A 24,550-nucleotide genomic window follows, 5' to 3' on the forward strand; every position below is an offset into this window, starting at 1 on the left:
GCTATAGATTATTGGGACCCTGGACCCTAGCCGGATGTTGGCTTGAACTTCTGGGTCACCTGTCAACCAAGCGGAAGTGACGACCCTGGAAAGAGGTTAAGCGGTATTCCGTCGCCCCGGGCCACGGCATCAAGGGGCGGGCCTGTCGACTGGGTGGGCGGAGCTTTGGTTATTCCCAGCCAATAGGAATGAGGGAGTGGGAGGGGGGGCCCAGGGCTTCCACGCAGTGTCCAATGGTAGGCGGGGCTCTGTTGCCAGAGTAACCGGGCGTCGGCGTTTGTGCTGGAGTCTTGGCCGCGGTGATACCTATTTCTTGTGCGGCGCTCCGGAAACCATGGTGAGTGCCAGGCGAGGCCGGGCGAACAGCTTCGGGGTCCTGGTGATGCAGCGTCCCCGGTCCTGGGGCGTGTGGGCACCGGGGGTGTCCCGGGCCCTTGCAGCTTTGCCCCGTTGTTCCTCTGGTGCTGCGGAGGCTCCTGTAACGGAAACTTGAGGGGTGACGGGCTGAGTCGAACAGCCCGCGAGGAAGCAGCATTCCGAACAAACTTGATATGTTTGCATTCTCCCCGTCACATGTTTCGAGCTCTTGGCTCCTCCGTAGCGCGCTTCCCGGAAGAGGTTGTGCTGACTACCTCGGATACCCCCCGGGTCTTCGTCCTCGCTCCCCTGTGTGGCGGAATGCTGTCCCGCACCCCGTCTGAGGGCCACCTGGGAAGAGCCAGTTGATTCCTTCTAGGTCGGGCTTTTTAGCCAGAAGGCCCCCATCCCGAGATAACTTGGAGGGCTTCTGGAAAATTCATATGCTTTAGCTTCGCCCGCAGCAATTCTGAATTAATAGGAGTAGGGCTCAGGATTTGCGAGATTTTTGATGTGTGTGTGTGTGTGTGTGTGTGTTTAAGCCTACAAGTGATTTTAAGTCACTTATATGTTTGAGAACACCAGGGTTCTATTTAATTCACGTAATGACCAGATGTTTTAAATATTTGTGAATAACGGACTGGAGGCTAGACAGTGACTGTTGTCAGGTGGATATAGCTGTGGATTTAGCAGCAGTGTCCCCTTTCCCCCACTTAGCATCCCATCTTTCTCCGTCACTACCACTTAGCGGTCCTTTTTGTTACCCCAGACTGCCCCTGCCCATTTCCCGCAGAGCCCTAGTCAAACCTTCCCTTTGCAAACCCTGCTCCTACCTGTCCTCTTTTCCTCCATCCTCAGCAGATGCCAGAGTCTAACAGTCAATTGCTTCAAGCTCCTGCCCCCAACCTACACATTGATCTATGTTTTTATCCACTATTCAGTCTTGTGTTTCCCGTGTAGAGAAAGAGGTGTGGAAGGATAACACATCCACCTTTTCCTTAGCTCTTCACTCCCATTCATGACAAGACTCTGCTTTTCTCTCTCTCTCTCTCTCTCCCTCTCTCTCTCTCTGTGAGATTTTAGCCTTTCCCTCTTCACTTCTCGTGGGTGTCAAAATCGTGTTTTGTTTTGTTTGGGTTTTTTTGTTTTGTTTTTTACAGAGACAGAGAGAGAGTCAGAGGGATAGACAGGGATAGACAGACAGGAACGGGGTGATGAGAAGCATCAATCATTAGTTTCTCGTTGCACATTGGGACACCTTGGTTGTTCATTGATTGCTTTCTCATATGTGCCTTGACCGCGGGCCTTCAGCAGACCGAGTAACCCCTTGCTCGAGCCAGTGACCTTGGGTCCAAGCTGGTGATCTTTTGCTCAAACCAGATGAGCCCGTTTTCAAGCTGGCAACCTCAGGGTCTCAAACCTGGGTCCTCGGCATCCCAGTCCAACACTCTATCCACTGCGCCACCGCCTGGTCAGGCCAAAATCGTGTATTTTAAGAAAAATGAAATAAAACAAAAACACAGCCTCCGTCTGGTGTTTCTTGAAAGCAGAATGTTTTCACTTGCTTCTCCCTCTTTCCTCTCACCCTCTATATTCTGTTATCTGACTTCCTCTCTGAATGCTGTAATGGAGTTTCTCCTGCTTAAGTTTCTAATGCGCTTGAAAGTGCTAAATCAAATTATTACTTCTCAAAACTTATTTAGGCTCTCTGTAACAATCAGTATTCATGTTTATTTTTATTTTTATTTTCCCTTCTGGCTTTGTCTGCTTTTCAAAATGCCATTGTCCAAGACTCATACCTTTATTAATTTCACTTCTTGGTCTCTATGTTTTCCTTGGGGTGCTCATGCGTGTGTGTGCGTGTGCACACACAGACACACTCACACACACACACGACATGAGTTATCCTAGTTCCTAAGCTTTCATTCTTTGAATTTCAGTTTTCATTCCAGACCTGCTAAACTCTAACCTAGTTGTGTCCTGGACATCTCTAACTGGTAACCACAAAGAGCTCTCAAACTCCATGTGACCAAAACTGGACTTGCTGTCTTTCTACCGGGTTTCTCTTCTCTCCCTGAGTTAATGAGTGATACCATTGTGTTATACCCTAAACCAGAAAGCAGAGTGACCCTTTATTCCTTCTCTCCTGTGTCTCCATATCCACTCGGTCAGTAAATCCTGATAGTTTAAGATCTCCTCATTTCTTGCCTAGGACTGTTGTAATGTCGTCTTTAACAGTCTGGCCTGACAGTTTCCCAGTCCACTATTTTCTCTGCCATGAGAAGGAATTCTCTAGAACCCAAATCTGTTGATGTTACCATTCCCTACCGTATAAAATTCGAAGTTTCTGGGCTGGCACACCAGGCCTGCCATGACCCAGGACTTTCCTGCCTGCCTGCTCTCATGCTTCTCCCTTCCTGGACATGCCTTTTAGCCCCTTGCCTCTCATTGAACAGACCAGGAAACTTCAGATTGGCAGTGAGCTTGTTCCCTCTACTTTTCATATGTGATTCCTTCTACACATCATACGCTTACCCACTGTTTGCCTGCCAAACTCCTGGCAGTCCTCCCAGACCCGGATGAGGCATCTCTTCTGCTGTGATGCCTCACTTACCTACTGAATGAAGTCGACACTTTATTCTTTTCTCTTACGGCTGTACGTAGTACACATCTCTGTCATTGTACATACCACATTCGGTTGAAATTATTTGTGTATAGATTTGTCACCCTTGCCAAACTGTGAACTGTTAGAGGGCCAGATCTTTTGTTCACTGCTTTTGCTTAGACCATGTTAGGCACTCAGTTATTTGCTGAATGATTAAAAATAAGAAGAAATAATGTGGCAAGTGATCTGAGAGGGTACAAAGTACTTGGGGGACACTAGAGGATGCCTTCTTCCCTTCTTGGTCAGAAAAGCCATCTTAAAGCAAGTGGAATTAAATTTCAATAGCTAAAATTCAGTGGCCTATGCAATGGCCTAGGGAGGTGGAAAGGGATGTTTTCAGAGTATTGTGTCTTTGTGCCTGCTTTACATTTTGTCATTGAGACTTCCCAACAACACGAAGAGCAATGAACTCCTCCCCCAACCCTCTGCCTTGGCTGAAGTTGTGTATGTGGCTTCTTCAAATTGGGTGGTCAGTGAAGGCCTTTCAGAGGAAGTGACTTTTATCTTGACACCTGAATGATGACATGCAGTGACCTGGGGGAAGTTTTCAGACAGCACTAACAACAGGATCAGAGACCCTGAGGCAGCGTATTTTAGGAACTGACCTGTGATTTAATGTAAAAATGAACAGGAGTTAGGTGATGGCAGCGTATGGAAGCATTGTAGGGACCAGAGTAAGATGTGATTAGGGAGGCAGGCAGGGGCCAGACCACCCATGTTTCTCAGATCATGGCTTCTAACCTATTACTCCATCATGAAATTAATGTGTGGTGTGTAGCCAGCATTAAGAAAGAAGACAACATAAAACAGACACTGTATTCATTGCATACAGTACGGGTAACTTGGATGAAACATTGTGTGTGCTGGGCTCTGATGTAAAACATTTCACGCTGTGAGTCATGAAACACAAAGTTCAAGGTATAGTGTGCTTTGAAGAATATATACTTTAAAAGGCAAAACGGTTGAATTCTCAAGGCATGCATGTTTTTTATTCCCCCTTGGACCTAGTGACAATTTTTATTGTGTGTGGCAGGAAAAACTCTGAAATTATTGAAAACCTGAAATTGACTGGAGGAGAATGCTCAAGTTTCTCTCACATAGCACTCTCTTCCATTCAGATGTTGTCAGCCCTTTATGAGAACGAATAGGACTTTGGAAAAAGAGAGAGGACCAGTGCCTCTCCGGTGTTCAGTCTAGTCACTGGCATCTGTGTTGGATCAAAGGCTGATGGTCTCTCTATAGGCAGCTGAGGATGGAAGTGTTTTGCTCTGCTGGCTGGCTCCCTGATCACTGTGGTTAAAATTTCTGGTCAGCTTCCATCTGCTTCTGGTTGGTTACAGTCAGATCTTTTGGCACCAGGGTTAGGTTCTGCCTACAAATTCTTGAACCATCTTTATCTGAAGTTTGGTACATCTCGCATGGTGTTTAAGATAAAGACTATACTAGAGTTGTCCATTTGTTTACTTTGATGTGTAAAGAGAACAGAGAAGATTATTCCAAGATTCTTGTGACTAATAAAGTGAGATGAATGTTACCTATCTTCTAAAACAGAGCATTATTCGAATACTGTTATCTAAGATGAACTGCTCATCCAACTAAACTCTTTAAAGATTATCAACTACATTCCACAAGCATTAGACTAAACAAATGTCTCCAAGTTGTTGTTTTAACTCTTCAAAAAGAGTTTTGTGATTGCTAAATAGAGAACAGGGTTTTATTCCATGAAATGTGTTTCAGGCTCCAGCTTTATAAAGTTTCTCCTAAATAGGTTTACTCTTTGTTTTTGGCATGCGCGTCTTATCCATACAGAATTCCTTCTGCTACCTGAACTGATGATCACTTGCTGTTCCAAAGCCCCCGGCAGGATATCATGTGCAGTAACTAAGTCAGAAAGAATAGAGCCTAAATTAGAAAGCAGAAACATTAAAGAGTGTATTTTTACATATATTTTATTTCCAGTGCAGTCTGTGACATTCTTCCTTAGCCAGGGACCAGTAGTATTTGCAAAACTAAACAGCAAATGGTTAATATAATGCCTTAGTTTTCTTCATATGGAACTCATTGTCTTTTTTTCTGCCTTCCCCCCTCCCCCCATACTTTCTTTTTTTATCAACTGCTTTTGAGATATAGTTGACATATAACATTGTGTAACTTCAAGATGTAGAAAGGGTTGATTCAATACACTTGGTATTAAGAAGTGATCACCACTGGAGCATTAGCTAAGACCTCCATCATGTCTCAGACTAACTGTTTTGTGTGTGTTGGACCATTTAAGATCTACAGTCTTGGAACAGTCTAAACTACTTCATTTTCAAAAGCTGTTGACATTTTAAGACTTTCTGTTAATTAGATGTGAGAAATTGTAGCTATTAGACCAGGGGTCCCCAAACTTTTTACACAGGGGGCCAGTTCACTGTCCCTCAGACTGGACTAAAGAAAAAACTATGAACAAATCCCTATGCACACTGCACATATCTTATTTTAAAGTAAAAAAACCAAAATGGGAACAAATACAATATTTAAAATAAAGAACAAGTAAATTTAAATCAACAAACTGACCAGTATTTCAATGGGAACTATGGGCCTGCTTTTGGCTAATGAGATGGTCAATGTCTGGTTCCATATTTGTCACTGCTAGCCATAACAAGTGATATGATGCGCTTCCAGAGCTGTGTGTCTTGCGTCACCAGAAGTAGTACTATACATGAGCGACGCAGCGCTTTGCTTTGCGGCGCCGCCACATACAGTGCTCTAGGAGCACAGGATGCAGATGCTCAGGGGGCCGCAGTTTGGGGACCCCTGTATTAGACTGTACTGCTCAACCAAGTTTATTTCCAACACTAGGCATATTGCCTCATTAAGTTGGTATGATTTATTTCTCCTGAGTCATCTTTTTTTTTTTTTTTGGTATTTTTGTACTTTTTCCAAAGTGAGAAGCGGGGGGAGGGCGACAGACAGACTCCTGCATGTGCCCGACCAGGATCCACCCGGCATGCCCACCAGGGGCGATGTTCTGCCCATCTGGGGCGTTGTTCTGTTGCCACTGGAGCCATTCTAGTGCCTGAGGCAAAGGCCACAGAGCCATCCTCAGTGCCCGGGCCGGGCCAACTTTGCTCCAATGGAGCCTTGGCTGTGGGAGAGGAAGAGAGAGACAGAGAGGAAGGAGAGGGGGAAGGGTGGAGAAGCAGATGAGTGCTTCTCCTGTATGCCCTGGCGGTGAATTGAACCCGAGACTTCCACACACCGGGCTGATGTTGTACTGCTGAGCCAACCGGCCAGGGCCTCTCCTGACTGTGCCTTCTTCATAGTGCTTTCATTTTAAAAACGTATTTTCATATACATGCAAATGGCTCTAGATCGTTGGATATATGTAAATTTAAATTTCATCCTGTTTCTCATAGTCCTTATACAAATTATATATATGTAATAAATGCATTTTATATAGGACAGATAAATTATACTGTAAATGAACATGTAACATATACTATATATAAAACTCATGTATATATTTATATCTATATCAAATATTTAACCTCTGTTGTATAAGTAGTCATTTTTAGACATTTGAAAATATAGAGGTAAAAAGTTAAATTCATCTGAAATATCACTGAGTATATACAATCACTATTAATATTTTTGTATAATATCCCCATCACACATACCTACATGTACACATATATATACACGTACATGTATGTATCTTTTATATTTATTTATTTATTTATTCATTCATTCATTCTTTATTCAGTGAGTGGAGGGGAGGCAGAGACCGACTCCTGCATGCATGCTGACGGGGATCCACCTGGAAAGCCCACTAGGGGGCGATGCTCTGCCCATGTGGGCAGCTGCTCCATTGCTTAACCAAGCTCTTCCTAGCACCTGAGGCAGAGGCCAAGGAGCCATCCTCAGCGCCAGGGCCAACTTTGCTTCAGTGGAGCCTTGGCTGCGGGAGAGGAAGAGAGAGAGAAAGGAGAGAGGGAAGGAGGAAGAAGCAGATGGGCGCTTCTCCTATGTGCCCTGGCTGGGAATGGAACCTAGAACATACACACTCCTGGCCAATACTCTACCACTGAGCCAACTGGCCAGAGCCCATGTATGTATGTATCTTTTAAAATATGCTTCTATTGTATACATTGTTTACAGACCTGTTTTTTTTATGTACTGTATGTTATACATTGTTTCAGATCAGTTTTAAGAACTATATTTTATTCTTTTATTTGCTCTAATTTAACCAATCCATTTATTAATTTGGTCTTTTAACACCATAGTTAGCATATTTTTGCAGATACATTTTTACACACATCCATAATTATTCTCTTAGAATAAATCAGAAATGGAATAACTGGGTGAGCAGCCATGTGCATTCCTAAGGCCTTGTGACGTGCAGAAATGCCTGGCCGGTTTGTACTCTGCTGGCCGTGGGCCACTGTGCCTGTTTCTCCCAAGCCCTAACCTGGCATTTCCATACATTCCACATATTCATCAAGCCATGGATTTGAACTTTTACTTAAAATTGTACCTTCCTTACCGAGGAGAAAGAGTATCACTTACTATGTTCTATAGATCCACTGTTAATACTTACCTGTAATTATTATTTCACATCTCTTATACATTGTTAAAATTCAGAATTTATTGCCTGTATATTATACAGAGAAGAGGGAGGAACCTTTCCTCCCTCTATTCACAGGCGGTGTCTGGCCCACTCCGTCGGCCTGTTGTGGTGCAGTGGAGCTGGTGTAGAGCTAGACATCTTGTTTTCAGTCCTCATGCAGTCTTGGCTTCAGCACTTATTTATTCTGTGACATATAATCTTTCTGGGCAGCTGTTTTCTCATTCATAAAATCAGAATAATAATTTCTGTTCAGAGTACTTTAAAGCATTTTTGTGAGGATCGCAGGACATAATGTATATGAAAGAAATCTATAAACTAGAATGTGCTGCACATATGAAATGCTTTGTTTTCATATTCACCAGAATGCTGCCCAGTGAGAAGAGAGTTGGGGAAAATGGAAGGATATTTAATTTCTAAAACAAGTTTTAGGAATAAATATTTGAAGTTAGTGGTGGTGGTGTCCGATTTCGTGGTTATTTAAATTTTATTTTTGTATATTAAATTTCTTCTCTTTCAGTTTCTATTATAGTTCATTTTCTTGATGGAAACAGTAAAGGTCAGGGGAAAGGGAGAGGAGGAGAGAGAAGGCAGGAATAGTTCCTGAGACCTAAGCATGTCTGATAATGTATTTTGCAACGATTATTTCTGAGCTCCATAAATTCTACTCAGCTTAAATGGATTAGCTGGGAGTCTTGAAATTTTATTATTCAGTGATTTGATTGTGAAAGTACAATGAGCCCATTCAGGCCTATCTGGTTCTTGCTACCCAGGCTGAGAAATATGGCTTTGGGAACAAGGGAAATTCCTCCATCTAGCGGCAAGTACACATCTATCATTTATGTTAAGTCTTCTGGCTCTTTAAGAAATTTATTGAATTTTACTGCATGTAACCAAATCTCTGAAAGGTGAATATTAGTATATTTTAAGTGTCTCAATATTTTTTATAATTGATTTAAAATGCTATATCCAAAGGGAAAATGGCTCCTATAATTATATCATCACTTTTTCCAGCCTTTCCATTTTAATGGCCTTGAGATTTTATCTTGCCTCTCAATACACACAGAGGTTGAGGCACATCTCTAGAACATATTTAGAACCAAAATTAGTTTACAAAGCACTTACATAGAAATGGGCAGAGCTTTTTGTTCTCATTCTTCTGTCCTACTAATGGGTTCTTGCTTCATGCCATATATCTGAGATACGCAGATGAATAAGACAAGCTTTCTCTCTTAGGGAGCTCATGATCTTGGGGGACAAGAGGAGGGGGAGGAAGAGAGAAACACTATATACTTGATACTGACTTAGGGAAATCCAGTATTCTTATTCCTAAAATGAACATGATGATAATACCACCAGCTCTCTTGTAGGAGTGTTGTTATGATTAAGTGCGAGGAGGCGCTTAGCACATTTATACAATGTTGTTGTTATCATTGCTGCTGCTGTTATTGGCAGGTGTTACAACCTACCTACTATGGGAACAGAGAGGAGAGATGAATCACTGTGTGGGAGTGTTAATTAAAAACAACATCAGTTAACCTTAAAGCTTTTTTTGTGTGTGTGTTATTTTTCATTCCCTGAGTTTCAGGTTTTCTTTAACTTGTGAATATGTATAAATCCAAAATTAAACTTATGCATATGAATGTTAACATCGATTCCTTACATTTTCCAGAAGGCATTGGAAAACAGGTTCTCTGGTTCATTGTTCAAGATACAGCCTAGTGCCTGGTATAGTTAAGTGCTTAACAAGCACCCCCTTCCCTTTCTTTTCTTTCTTTTCCTTTTTATTCATTTTTAGAGAGGAGAGAGAGAGAGGGAGAGAGAGAGACAGAGAGAGAAGGGGGGAGGAGCTGGAAGCATCAACTCCCATATGTGCCTTGACCAGGCAAGCCCAGGGTTTCGAACTAGCGACCTCAGCATTTCCAGGTCGATGCGTTATCCACTGCGCCACCACAGGTCAGGCCCCCTTCCCTTTCTTTTAAACTTTTTGCTTATCAACTCAGATGTCCCTTTTGCTGCATTGTGGGTGGGCACAAGACATACACATTTGGTGACTGTTTTGAAGTACAAAAGGTATTTTCTATTAATAGAATTTTTTTTCTATTAATAGAATTTTAAAGCGTGTTCTTTTTGGTTTAATATTTTGAGATACATATTTTTATAAGTTTACATCTTTTTACATGCTCTTCAGCCACACTTTTCCACTTGCCTGAAATGCGCCTTCTCTTCTCCCTTGCTCAAAGGACACCTGGTCAGAGAGGACCTCCTTGCCCACCCTGTCTAGAGCAGCACCCCCAGCACTCAGTTTCACCCTTTCTTAACCCCTGTCTTTCGCTCTAGCACCTGACAGGCATTGCACAGCTGCAGTTTTAATGATCACGTCTGATATTTACGTAACATTTTCCTTTCTTAATGCATTGAAGAGTCTTAATTCTTGGTGCCTTGTAGAGATAGGCGGGCATGCACTCATGGAGAAGGGAGCCCGGTGTCCACAGAGAAGAGAGGTACAGCCTTCAGGGGGGGAGGAGGAATGCCCTGGGAAGGCAGTGCTGGTGGACACTGAGGTCCATCTGATTTTCAGACACACACATCGCGTCAACAATTGACCTCAGACCTGCCTTCTGGCTTTTCTGGTGAGGGCTCGGCCATGCGCTGAGGGCCGTGAGCTCCCGGAGGGCAGGGGTCATTTCTCATAGTCCTTTGCATCTCCAGGCCTGGCCCATGGAGGCCCTTAGTAATGGATTGCTAATGGATTGTCTGAATTAATACCAAGAGCTGTCAGGAGACCGTTCCTGTGTGTTACAGCTCAATTCTTGTTTGCACAAATGCATCTGTAATCTTAAAGACAGGATTCGGCTCAGAAGAGAATTAAATTTGGAGAATTTGCAAGGGTAAGGAAATGACATTAATCCAAGAGTTAAAAAAATTCTTTTACACGCACACATATTAAACCTATTTTTTTTGTCATCAAGATATTCTTGACATAGTTTAACAGGATTTAAAAAAATCATTTTTTAAAATTGTTTAATACCTTGCTGTGCAGTTTATTAGATGTTAGAAAGCAGGTGAAGTGCCCTCGTCTTCCATTAGAGCAGCTGTTTGAACCTGATAATTCCTTCAGTGGCTAAAAAATCCACTTTAAATCTTACCTGGGGATTTCTTTATTGTTGTTGGTGGAGGTTTAAAAATACTCAAATTAGGCCCTTTTTTATACGAAGAATTAGAAATGAAATTGACTTATAAATCAGGATGGGAAACCTATTTTTATCAATAGTTAATATTGATAATTTTATTGAATTCTGACTTTATATTAAGTTCTTTTCAGAGAAGGAAACAGTCTCAGTTCAAACAAACAAAAAAAACACACCCAAATTTATGCTGTTAGTGACAGGGCCTGAATTTGAACCTGTTTAGCCTGGCTTGTGCTCTTCCTAATCGACTGCAATTTGGGGCAAGATATTTTGTTTATTTTTTATAGGTAAATTTCTTCTTTTTTTTTGTGGCTATAGACAGAAGTAAAGACTTTGCTTCCTTTTTGAAAACCGAATCTCTAAAGCATATGAGCAATACAGATTTTCTTCAAAAGTCATAACTTATATTTTGATACCAAATTAGGGCTTCTGCAAAATTATTATGATTTAATGTATAATTGCAGGACTAAAATTGTGGGGTGGTTGGTAAAATGGCTGAGGCCCGGATGTGTGGAAATTCACAGTGAACACTAGGTGGCACTCTTCCATCATTGGACACATTCTCTCAGGAAAGAGGTCCTGTATGGATTGGATTAGTCGCTTCTCCTTTTAATCACATTGATGTGGCATAGGAACGCCGTTCACCTAGAAACCACAGAGGACATAGTATCACCGATTATTTTCAAGCCAAAGACACACACTTTTCCCTTTTGCAAATTAGAAAACCGAAGGCTAAATGATGAGAAGAATGCCCTCTTTAGGGATTATGAAATGTCTTCTTGACAATCTTTTCCTCAATCAGCATATCCTTTATCTTATTTAAAGAAAGCCCCCAAACAGTAAACTGCTTAAGTAAAATAACCCATGAGTCAAGTGGGATAATAGAGGCAAATGTATTCCAAAAGGTGGACAAGTGCTTTTCTCACCGATTTTATACAACATTGTAACGGAGGCTCTAGCAGGGGCAGTCAGGCAGGGGAGAGAGAGAGAGAAGCCTCAGGTTGGCTACAAAGAAGTAAAATTCCCTTTATTCACAGATGATGTGACTTTAAATGTAGAAAATTTGAAGGAATCTACAAAAAAAAGCATAACTAATGTTCAGCAAGGTTGTAGACTATATCAGATAGAAAGGTCAATTGTATTTCTGTATACAACAATGAACAATTTGAAAAGGAAATTAAGAAATCATTCCATTCACAGCGGCAGCCACAAAACAAATACTTAGGAATATTTTTAGCAGACGTGCAAGACTTCCACTGAAAACGACAAGGCATGGCTGTGTAAAATTGAAGCTGTCAGCGAATGGAGGCCTATCACGTTCATGGGGCGGCAGGATAAATATTGTGAAGGTGGCAGTTCTCTCTTGAGTGGTAACACACTCAGTGCAGTGCCTGTCAAAATCCCAGCAGATGTTTTTGCAGAAATTGAGAAGCTGATCCTGAAATGGATATGGAAACGTTAAGGACCCAGAACAGCCAAGACCGTTTGGAAAAAGGACAAACCTGGAGGACTTACACTTTGTTGTTTCAAAACTTCCAAGAAAAGTACAGTAATCAAGACAGAGTAGTGCTGGCACAGGGCAGGTGGTCGCTTCTCCTGTGTGCCCTGACTGGGAATCAAATCCTGGATATCCATACACTGGGCCAACGCTCTACCACTGAGCAACCCAGCCAAGGCTGCATTTTTCATTTTTTTAATAGCATTTAGCAGCATTAGGTTGAAAGTGCATGCCTAAGTGTCAACGCTGGGGAAACACCTCAGTTTTGTTCCATTTACTGTGGCATTGACTTTTTTTTCTGTTAAAGACCAACAATGATATCTTTGACTTTTGCAACATTATCTCAAGTGACTTTAAAAAAAAAGAAAGAAAAGGAAAATACCATCTTGGAAATATGTGGACTCCTCATATTGAATATCATATTTTCACAAAGGAAGAAAACATTTGTCCTTAAACTGTAATTTTCTTAAAAAGATAAAAGTGATTGTAACAGTTTTACTTAGTTTATAATGAGTTTAAGTGGAGTGGAATAATGAACTAATTTTAATAATTTACCTGCCTTTTCCTCCTAATGTAATACGCTTGCCAGACTGCGAATGAGAAATGCTAAGCTGGAACGCTACACGAAGCCCTTATCCCTGGAGCTCACCTTCTGTTTGCCTTTCAAGGTGGACTCATGAGGGAGCAGTAGCCCTCTGAGGACACTCCAGACAGTCTCAGACCGGCTCTGGCCACACTAGAGTTAATATTTAACACAATCCAATGTACGAGAAATACTTGATCCTTGAAAGAAGCCCTGGAGGAGGACTATTTCGTAAAGATTTAGTACAAAGCAAGCTAAGGCTTCAGGTCTAGCCCATGGAAAGAGAGAAACAGACCTTTCAGTTGTCGTCTTACTGTTTCTGTTGTACTTACCATGTGGCATGGAAGTAAAGCTCTAGGCATTGCTCTGTGTGTTTGCCTCCTGTGTCAGGTAATAAGTCTTTCATGGACCACTCTGTCCTCACAGTGCTCCAGGCAATGTGAAGTTTGTTCTTGGGAAACCAGGTGTCACTGACCCTCACTGGGAGCAGTGGGCCTGAGCTCACAGACCCTTAGACACAGGGGGTTTGGCATAAGAACATGGAGGAGACCTCGATGAAGCTCTGGAAGCCTGTGAAGTGTCAGCTCCATCCTCTTGTCATCCACAGTGTCTATGAAGTCACACTTAAAACCGATCGAGACCATTTACTAACTCTTCACCATGCAGATTCTGAAAATCAGATTTCTAGTTAGTGCAGGGCTCTCTCTGTGATGTCGTGTATGAATCCATTTAAGTGTGACCTAGGCAAGGGAGCTCTTGTATATGAACGGAAATGTTTTGTTGTTTATTGTGAAGGAATTTTTTTCTGAAACAGAGCATCATGGAGTGCAATACACATTTTTCAACACATGGATTGAACTGCAGGTCTGACAAGTATGGCCTCATTTGCATGTTGTCATGGTGCTTTCTAAGATCTGCTCTAACAAGAAATCAAATTGACAGGGTTTCACTGAGGGTTCTGGAGACCCGGCAAACAGCAGCATGTGCGGACTGCCTGGTCCTACTCCCCCAGACACCCTTTCCACAACCCTCAGGAGAGCGGTTAAGAGCATGGGGTCTGGAACCAAGCCCCTGGGCTCACCTGTTTATAAGCTGAGCCTTAGTTTCATCTTTAAAAGGGAGACCAAAATACCCTCTCTCCCATCATGTTGTCTAGATAAAATACATAGGGGTTTAGAACTATGTACTTGGCACATAGCAAGTATCAAACAGGAAGTGCTAGCTCTTACCACTGTTACTGTTCTTGCAACACAGTATGGACTTTTAATGACTTGTTTATATATTTGGGTTTTACGTTACTAACCTCCTTGAAGTCAAGGATTCTTTCTTGGAATTTACAGAATGGACCACAAAGCTTGGCTCCAGACAGACAGTTGATAAATATTTTAGAAGTGAATTGTCAGTGCATGAATGGAATATCTGATCACCTGTGGTCTCCACCCTCAACTTTTTAAAAATTGTATTGAAATACATGAAATAAAATGTATCCTCTTGACCATGGGAAGTGCACAGGTCGGTGGGCCTGAGCACGCCGGTGATGCTGTGTGCCCACCACACGTCCACCTCTGTAAGGCTTTCGTCTTGAAGCACCGAAACTCGAACCAGCAGACAAAGCTCTCCGCTTCCCTCTCCCCCGCCCCTGGCACCCACCGCTCTGCTCTCGGCATCTACAATTTTGACTCCTCTAGGAACCACATGGATCATGCTGTGTTTTCTCTTTTTGTGACATTTAGCATAATGTCCTCAAGGTTCATCCATGTTGTGGCATATGCCAGAATTTCCTTCCTTTTTATAAAAAAATTTTTTAAAAAAGATTTTATTTATTGAATTTAGAGAGAAGGGGGAGGAGCAGGAAGCATCAACTCCCAAATGTGCCTGACCAGACAAGCCCAGGGTTTTGAACCGGCGACCTCGGCTTTCCAGGTTGATGCCTTATCCACTGTGCCACCACAGGCCAGGTTAGAATCTCCTCCCTTTTTCAGGCTGAATGATACTCCATTGTATGTTTATACCCCATTTTGTTTATTCATCCCTTCATTCATGGACACTTGGATTGCTAGTAAGATGAATATTATTTAAACGTTAGCCTCCTGACCATATTTCTCTGCTCAGAGCGTTCACTGGCTCAGTGATTCACTATTTTTATTTTGTTTTTAAAATGTCAACATATCTCTTATCAGACTTGCTCTGTCCTCCTGCAGACGCCACCCCCTCAGGCTCACAGTGACACCCATGCTTGTTCCCAGCTCTGTTTCCCTGTGACTTTTGTCATTCATGGTGACAGGATAGACTCTTCTTCAGATGCCTGTCGTTCCGTGTCATATGGCCTGCCTCTCGGTTATCTTGGTGTTGAGTTCTTGCCATTGTTTCATACATCCCGGTGTTTCTTTGTCCATTTGGGATGATTTTTTTTTATTCATTTTAGAGAGGAGAGGGAGAGACAGACAGAGAGAGAGAGAGAGAGAGAGAGCAAAGACAGAGACAGAGGAGGAGCTCCAAGATGGCAGCGGAGTAGGCGGACGTACAGACGCCCAGCTCTCAACACCAAACTGGAATACAAATCAATTTAGGAAAAATCAGCATGAAAAACCAACACTGAACTGCAAGAACAGCTCTCAAAAACCAAGGAGCAAAGAGGAAGCCACAATAATCCTGGTAAGGAGTGCCTGAATCTCCTCTGCTTATAGGAACGGAAGGGGGGGGGTGAGGCTGAGAGCCCAGAGAGGATTTTACAGAGGAAAAAGAGCAGAAACTACTGCTCACAGCCACTTACCTGGCGACCAGGGAGCAAGGTGGGTTGAAAAGACCAGCTTATCTCCCAAGTGGAAAGGACAGGGAGAGGGACAGACTGTGAGGGGCTAAGGTATGCAAGAAATGAAATAAAAAAGCTGACTCATTTGTGCTGGAGGCAGCCATAGCTGGGGGAGGGACTGAACCTTTCACAAAACAGAGCTGAAGTGCTTCCGGATCAGAGATCTCCGGATATCTATCCAGCTCCAATCAGCGCAACAAGACACAGCTGAAAACAAGAAGTGGGGAGGAGGGGCAGTAACTCAGGTCTCCATGGAGATCTGAGATACACCTCCCCCTACTGAAGCTGAGAAAAAACCCTGCCCCCAGTGAGATTAGTTGGTGGAAGAGACCTTCAGCGTCTCAGGTTACACCCACAGCATTCCTGGTTACAGTTTCAAGGAAGCCCCCTGCTGAGATCAGTTAACAAGACTATCACCTGTTAAGAAAACAAACAAATCAAGACTTCAAAGCTGCCCAAATCCGAAAGTGGATTACAAATAATAGCTGATACCAACCCAAGAAGACCTAGAAATAACACAACTGAAAACTGCAGGCAGACAACACCAAGCCTAGACTCAACCAACTCTACAAATAAAACAAAAAAAAAAAGAAGATGAGAAGACAAAGGAGTGCAATCCAAATGAAACCACAAGAGACACCTTCGAGAGATGAACTGAGTGATATGGAAATAATCAAACTTCCAGATGCGGAGTTCAAAATAATGATTGTAAGGATGCTTAGGGATCTTAGAACAACAATGGAGGGGCAGTTTGAAAACCTAAATAAAGAAATAGCAAGTATAAAAAAGAATCAGTTGGAGACAACAAATACAATATCAGAAATAAAGACCACAATGGAAGGAATTAAAAACAGGATAAGCCCTGGCCGGTTGGCTCAGTGGTAGAGCATCGGCCTAGCGTGCGGAGGACCCGGGTTCGATTCCCGGCCAGGGCACACAGGAGAAGCGCCCATTTGCTTCTCCATCCCTCCGCCGCGCTTTCCCTCTCTGTCTCTCTCTTCCCCTCCCGCAGCCAAGGCTCCATTGGAGCAAAGATGGCCCGGGCGCTGGGGATGGCTCTGTGGCCTCTGCCCCAGGCGCTAGAGTGGCTCTGGTCGCAACATGGCGATGCCCAGGATGGGCAGAGCAACGCCCCCTGGTGGGCAGAGCGTCGCCCCTGGTGGGCGTGCCGGGTGGATCCCGGTCGGGCGCATGCGGGAGTCTGTCTGACTGTCTCTCCCTGTTTCCAGCTTCAGAAAAATGAAAAAAAAAAACAAAAACAAAAAAAAAAACAGGATAGATAGAGCAGAGGATCGAATCAGCGAGTTAGAGGACAACTGGAATGAAGGCATGAAAGCAGAGAAGAAAAGAGAAAAAAGACTAAAAAAGTCAGAGGAAACTCTTAGAGAGCTCTGTGACAACATGAAGAGAAATAACATCCACATCATAGGGGTTCCTGAAGAAGAAGAAAAAGAACAAGGGATAGAGACTTGGTTCAATCATATCATAGCTGAAAACTTCCCTAAATTAATGCAAGAGAAACTCTCACAAATCCAAGAAGCACAGAGGACTCCATTAAAGAGAAACCCAAAGAAACCTACACCAAGACACATCATAATTAAAATACCAAAGCTAAGCGATAAAGAGAAAATATTAAAAGCTGCAAGAGAAAAAAAAGTTATCACCTACAAAGGAGCCCCCATAAGGATGACATCTGACTTCTCAACAGAAACACTTGAGGCCAGAAGGGAATGGCAAGAAATATTCAAAGTAATGCAGAACAAGAACCTACAACCAAGACTACTTTATCCAGTAAGGCTATCGTTTAAAATCGAAGGAGAAATAAAAAGGTTCCCAGACAAAAAATAACTCAAGGAATTCATTACAACCAAACCAATGCTGCAGGAAATATTAAGGGGCCTGGTGTAAACAGATCAAAGTGGGAAAAGAATATAGCAAAAAAAGGAATACACCTTTAAAGAAGAAAATGGCAATAAACAACTACATATCAATAATAACCTTAAATGTAAATGGATTAAATGATCCAATCAAAAGACATAGGGTAGCTGCGTGGATAAGAAAACAGGACCCATACATATGTTGTCTACAAGAGACACACCTTAGAACAAAAGACACACATAGATTGAAGGTAAAAGGATGGAAAAAAACGTTTCATGCAAACGGAAATGAAAAAAAAGCTGGGGTAGCAATACTTATATCAGACAAATTGGACTTTAAAACAAAGGATATAGTAAGAGATAAAGAAGGCCACTACATAATGATAAAGGGAGTAATCCAACAGGAAGATATAACTATTATAAATATCTATGCACCTAATATAGGAGCACCCAAATATATAAAACAGACTTTGATGGATTTAAAGGGCGAGATCAACAGCAATACTATAATAGTAGGGGGTTTCAATACCCCACTAACATCACTAGATAGATCGTCAAGAAAGAAAATTAACAAAGAAACAGCAGACTTATTGGAAACACTAGATCAACTTGATTTAATAGATATCTTCAGAACCTTTCACCCTAAAGCAGCAGAATATACATTCTTTTCAAGTGCTCATGGTACATTCTCTAGGATAGACCACATGTTAGGGCACAAAAGTGCTCTCAACAAATTTAAGAAGACTGAAATCATATCAAGCACTTTCTCCGATCACAACGGCACGAAACTAGAAATGAATCACAGCAGAAAAGCTCAAAAATTCTCAAACACATGGAAACTAAATAGCAGGGTGTTAAATAATGAATGGATTAAGAATGAGATCAAAGAAGAAATAAAAAAATTCCTAGAAATGAATGACAATGAGCATACAACAACTCAAAATTTATGGGACACAGCGAAAGCAGTGCTGAGAGGGAAGTTCATAGCACTACAGGCACATTTTCAGAAGCTAGAAAAAGCTCAAATAAACAACTTAACCCTGCATCTAAAAGAATTAGAAAAAGAACAGCAAGTAAAGCCCAAATGTAGTAGAAGGAAGGAAATAATAAAGATCAGAGCAGAAATAAATGACATAGAGGCTAAAGAAACAATACAGAGGATCAATGAAACTAGGAGCTGGTTCTTTGAAAAGGTAAACAAGATTGATGAACCTTTAAGTAGACTCACCAAGAAAAAGAGAGAGAGGACTCAAATAAATAAAATTAGAAATGAGAGAGGAGAAATAACAACTGACACAACAGAAATACAAAATATTGTAAGAAAATACTATGAAGAACTGTATACCAAAAAACTAGACAACCTAGATGAAATGGACAAATTCCTTGAAACATACAATCTTCCAAAAATCAATCTGGAAGAATCAGAAAACCTAAACAGACCGATTACAACAAATGAGATCGAAATAGTTATCAAAAAACTCCCAACAAAGAAAAGTCCGGGGCCCAATGGCTTCACAACGGAATTCTACCAAATATTCAAAGAAGGACTAACTCCTATCCTTCTCAAACTATTTCAAAAAATTCAAGAGGAAGGAAGACTTCCAAGCTCCTTTTATGAGGCGAGCATAATTCTGATTCCAAAACCAGGCAAAGACAACACAAAGAAAGAAAATTATAGGCCAATATCCCTGATGAATATAGATGCTAAAATCCTCAACAAAATATTAGCAAACCGGATCCAACAATATATGGAAAAAATCATACACCATGATCAAGTGGGATTTATTCTGGGGAGGCAAGGCTGGTACAATATTCGTAAATCAATCAATGTGATTCATCACATAAACAAAAAGAAGGAGAAAAACCATATGATAATTTCAATAGATGCAGAAAAAGCATTTGATAAAATCCAGCACCCATTCATGATCAAAACTCTCAGCAAAGTGGGAATACAGGGAACATACCTCAACATGATAAAAGCCATCTATGAGAAACCCACAGCCAACATCATACTCAATGGGAAAAAATTAAAAGCAATACCCTTAAGATCAGGAACAAGGCAGGGGTGCCCCCTTTCACCACTCTTATTTAACATAGTCCTGGAAGTCCTAGCCACAGCAATCAGACAAGAAGAAGAAATAAAAGGCATTCAAGTTGGAAAAGAAGAAGTAAAACTATCATTATTTGCAGATGATATGATATTGTATATAGAAAACCCTAAAGTCTCAGTCAAAAAACTACTGGACCTGATAAATAAATTCAGCAAAGTGGCAGGATATAAAATCAATACTCAGAAATCAGAAGCATTTTAATACACCAACAATGAACAGTCAGAAAGAGAAATTAAGGAAACAATCCCCTTCACAATTACAACCAAAAAAATAAAGTACCTAGGAGTAAACTTAACCAAGGAGACTAAAGACTTGTACTCGGAAAATTACAAAACATTGATAAAAGAAATCAAGGAAGATACAAACAAGTGGAAGCATATACCGTGCTCATGGTTAGGAAGAATATACATCATTAAAATGTCTATATTACCCAAAGCAATCTATAAATTCAATGCAATACCAATTAAAATACCAATGACATACTTCAAAGATATAGAACACATATTCCAAAAATTTATATGGAACCAAAAGAGAACACGAATAGCCTCAGCAATCTTAAAAAAGAAGAATAAAGTGGGAGATATCACACTTCCTGATATCAAGTTATACTACAAGGCCATTGTACTCAAAACAGCCTGGTACTGGCATAAGAACAGGCATATAGATCAATGGAACAGAACAGAGAACCTAGAAATAAACCCACAGTTCTATGGACAACTGATATTTGACAAAGGAGGTAAGGAAATACAATGGAGTAAAGACAGCCTCTTTAACAAATGGTGTTGGGAAAATTGGACAGCTACCTGCAAAAAAATGAAACTAGATCACCAGCTTACACCACTCACAAAAATAAACTCAAAATGGATAAAAGACTTGAATGTAGGCCGTGAAACCATAAGCATCTTAGAAGAAAACATAGGCAGTAAGCTCTCGGACATCTTTCGGAGCAATATATTTGCTGATTTATCTCCACAGGGAAGTGAAATAAAAGACAGGATAAACAAATGGAACTATATCAAACTAAAAAGCTTTTGCACAGCTAAAGACAACAAGAACAGAATAAAAAGACAAACTACACAATGGGAGAACATATTTGACAATATGTCTGATAAGGGGTTAATAACCAAAATTTATAAAGAACTTGTAAAACTCAACACCAGGAAGACAAACAACCCAATCCAAAAATGGGTAAAAGAGATGAATAGACACTTCTCCGAAGAGGACATACAGATGGCCAATAGGCATATGAAAAAATGCTCAACATCACTAATCATTAGAGAAATGCAAATTAAAACCACAATGAGATATCACCTCACACCAGTCAGAATGGTGCTTATCAACAAAACAACACAGAATAAGTGCTGGCCAGGATGTGGAAAAAAGGGAACTCTCCTGCACTACTGGTGGGAATGCAGACTGGTGCAGCCACTGTGGAAAACAGTATGGAGATTCCTCAAAAAACTGAAAATCGAACTGCCTTTTGACCCAGCTATCCCACTTTTAGGAATATACCCCAAGGACACCATAGAACGGCTCGAAAAGGAGAAATACACCCGCATGTTTGTGGCAGCATTGTTCACAATAGCGAAGATCTGGAAACAGCCCAAGTGTCCGTCAGAGGACGAGTGGATTAAAAAGCTTTGGTACATATATACTATGGAATACTACTCAGCCTTAAGAAATGATGACATCGGATCCTTTACAATAACATGGATGGACCTTGACAACATTATACGGAGTGAAATAAGTAAATCAGAAAAAAAACTAAGATGAATCCATACATAGAAGGGACATAAAAATGAGACTCAGAGACATGAACAAGAATGTGATGGCAACAGGGGCGGGGGGTTGGGGGAGGGGGGATGGGGTGAAGAAGGAGAGAGGGGTTAGGGGAGGGGAGGGGCACAAAGAAAACCAGACAGAAGGTGATAGAAGACAATTTAACTTTGCGGGAGGGGTATACAGCACAATCAAATGTCAAAATAATCTAGAGATATTTTCTCTCAACATATGTATCCTGATTTATCAATGTCACTGCATTAAATTTAATAATAAAAAAAAAAAGACAGAGACAGAGAAGGGGGGAGGAGCTGGAAGCATCAACTCCCATATGTGCCTTGACCAGGCAAGCCCAGGGTTTCGACCGGCGACCTCAGCATTTCCAGGTCGACGCGTTATCCACTGCGCCACCACAGGTCAGGCCCATTTGGGATGATTTGAAGGACCTGCGGGTCAGGTTGTCATTCTGACCTCTGCACATGCCCCTCTGTCCTATCTGGGGCCTACGGCTGATCAGGGGGTGCTGCTTCTCCGCCCTGTCAGTTCCCTGTGCAGAGCCTGCTGAATGTTGTCTGTGGGACAGGAACCCACACTGTCTGCAGTGTGTAGGCCTCTTGATATACTATTTTTTAATAAATTTTTATTAATGTTAATGGGATGACATTAATAATTCAGGGTACATATATTCAAAGAAAACATGTCTAGGTTATCTTGTCATTAAATTATGTTGCATACCCCTCGCCCAGAGTCAGATTGTCCTCCATCACCCTCTATCTAGTTTTCTCTGTGCCCCTCCCCCTCCCCCTAACTCTCTCCCTCCCTCCCTCCTGTGTCCTCCCTCCCCCCACCCCTGGTAACGACCACACTCTTGTCCATGTCTCTTAGTCTCGTTTTTATGTTCCACCAATGTATGGAATCATGTAGTTCTTGTTTTTTTCTGATTTACTTATTTCACTCCGTATAATGTTATCAAGATCCCACCATTTTGCTGTAAATGATCTGATGTCATCATTTCTTATGACTGAATAGTATTCCATAGTGTATATGTGCCACATCTTCTTTATCCAGTCTTTTATTGAAGGGCTTTATGGTTGTTTCCATGTCTTGGCCACTGTGAACAGTGCTGCGATGAACATGGGGCTACATGTGTCTTTACGTATCAATGATTCTGAGTTTTTGGGGTATATACCCAGTAGAGGGATTGCTGGGTCATAAGGTAGTTCTATTTTCAGTTTTTTGAGGAACCACCATACTTTCCTCCATAGTGGTTGTACTACTTTACATTCCCACCAACAGTGTATGAGGGTTCCTTTTTCTCCACAGCCTCTCCAACATTTGCTATTACCCGTCTTGTTGATAATAGCTAATCTAACAGGGGTGAGGTGGTATCTCATTGTAGTTTTGATTTGCATTTCTCTAATAACTAATGAAGCTGAGCATCTTTTCATATATCTGTTGGCCATTTGTATTTCTTCTTGGGAGAAGTGTCTGTTCATGTCCTCTTCCCATTTTTTAATTGGACTGTTTGTTTGTTTGTTGTTGAGTTTTATGAGTTCTTTGTAAATTTTGGATATTAGGCCCTTATCTGAGCTGTTGTTTGAAAATATCATTTCCCATTTAGTTGGCTGTCTGTTTATTTTGATATCAGTTTCTCTTGCTGAGCAAAAACTTTTTATTCTGATGTAGTCCCATTCATTTATCTTTGCCTTCACTTCTCTTGCCATTGGAGTCAAGTTCATAAAATGTTCTTTAAAACCCAGGTCCATGAGTTTAGTACCTATGTCTTCTTCTATGTACTTTATTGTTTCAGATCTTATATTTAGGTCTTTGATCCATTTTGAATTAATTTTAGTACACGGGGACAGGCTGTAGTCGAGTTTCATTCTTTTGCATGTGGCTTTCCAGTTTTCCCAACACCATTTGTTGAAGAGGCTTTCTTTTCTCCATTTTGTGTTGTTGACCCCTTTATCAAAGATTATTTGACCATATATATGTGGTTTTATTTCTGGGCTTTCTATTCTGTTCCATTGGTCTGAGTGTCTATTTTTCTGCCAATACCATGCAGTTTTATTGTGGCCCTATAATATAGTTTAAAGTCAGGTATTGTAATGCCCCCAGCTTCATTCTTTTTCCGTAGGATTGCTTTGGCTATTCGGGGATTTTTATAGTTCCATATAAATCTTATGATTTTTTGTTCCATTTCTTTAAAAAATGTCATAGGAATTTTTATGGGAATTGCATTAAATTTATATATTACTTTGGGTAATATGGCCATTTTAATTATATTTATTCTTCCTATCCAAGAACAAGGAATATTTTTCCATCTCATTGTGTCTTTTTCTATTTCTCTTGGCAATGCCTTGTAGTTTTCTTTATATAGGTCCTTTACATTCTTTGTTATGTTTATTCCTAGGTATTTTATTTTTTTTGTTGCAATCGTGAAGGGGATTATTTTTTTGAGTTCGTTTTCTAATATTTCATTGTTGGCATATAGAAAGGCTATGGACTTTTGTACGTTAATTTTGTATCCTGCGACCTCACTGTATTGGTTTATTGTTTCTAGTAATCTTTTTGTGGAGTCCTTTGGGTTTTCAATGTATAGGATCATATCATCAGCAAAAAGTGATACCTTTACTTCTTCTTTTCCGATATGGATGCCTTTTATTTCTTTGTCTTGTCTGATTGCTCTGGCCAGAACTTCTAGCACCACGTTAAATAAGAGTGGAGAGAGTGGACAACCCTGTCGTGTTCCTGATTTAAGGTGGAAAGTCCTCATTTTTACACCATTTAATATAATGTTGGCTGATGGTTTATCATATATGGCCTTTATCATGTTGAGATATTTTCCTTCTATACCCATTTTGTTGAGAGTCTTAAACATAGAATTGTGTTGTATTTTATCGAAAGCCTTTTCTGCGTCAATTGATAAGATCATGTGGTTTTTGTTCTTTGTTTTGTTGATATGGTGTATTACGTTAACCGTTTTACGTATGTTGAACCATCCTTGAGATTCTGGGATGAATCCCACTTGATCATGATGTATTATTTTTTTAATATGTTGTTGTATT

General features: G+C 41.0%; 1 protein-coding gene across 2 annotated transcripts in view; it reads left to right on the forward strand.

Annotated features, from left to right (window-relative positions):
• Positions 1-245: 245 nt before the first annotated feature.
• Positions 246-24,550, forward strand: part of NME7 (NME/NM23 family member 7) — a 154,073-nt gene continuing 129,768 nt past the window's right edge. The window contains exon 1 of one of the 2 annotated variants that reach the window (XM_066261087.1): positions 246-337. In XM_066261087.1, coding sequence (XP_066117184.1) covers positions 335-337 — 3 coding nt within the window. In that variant the 5' untranslated portion in view covers positions 246-334. The remainder of the gene's footprint in view (positions 338-24,550) is intronic. The other variant, XM_066261088.1, reaches the window with a different exon arrangement.

Source organism: Saccopteryx bilineata, chromosome 2 (genome assembly GCF_036850765.1).
Source record: "Saccopteryx bilineata isolate mSacBil1 chromosome 2, mSacBil1_pri_phased_curated, whole genome shotgun sequence".
Taxonomy (NCBI): domain Eukaryota; kingdom Metazoa; phylum Chordata; class Mammalia; order Chiroptera; family Emballonuridae; genus Saccopteryx; species Saccopteryx bilineata.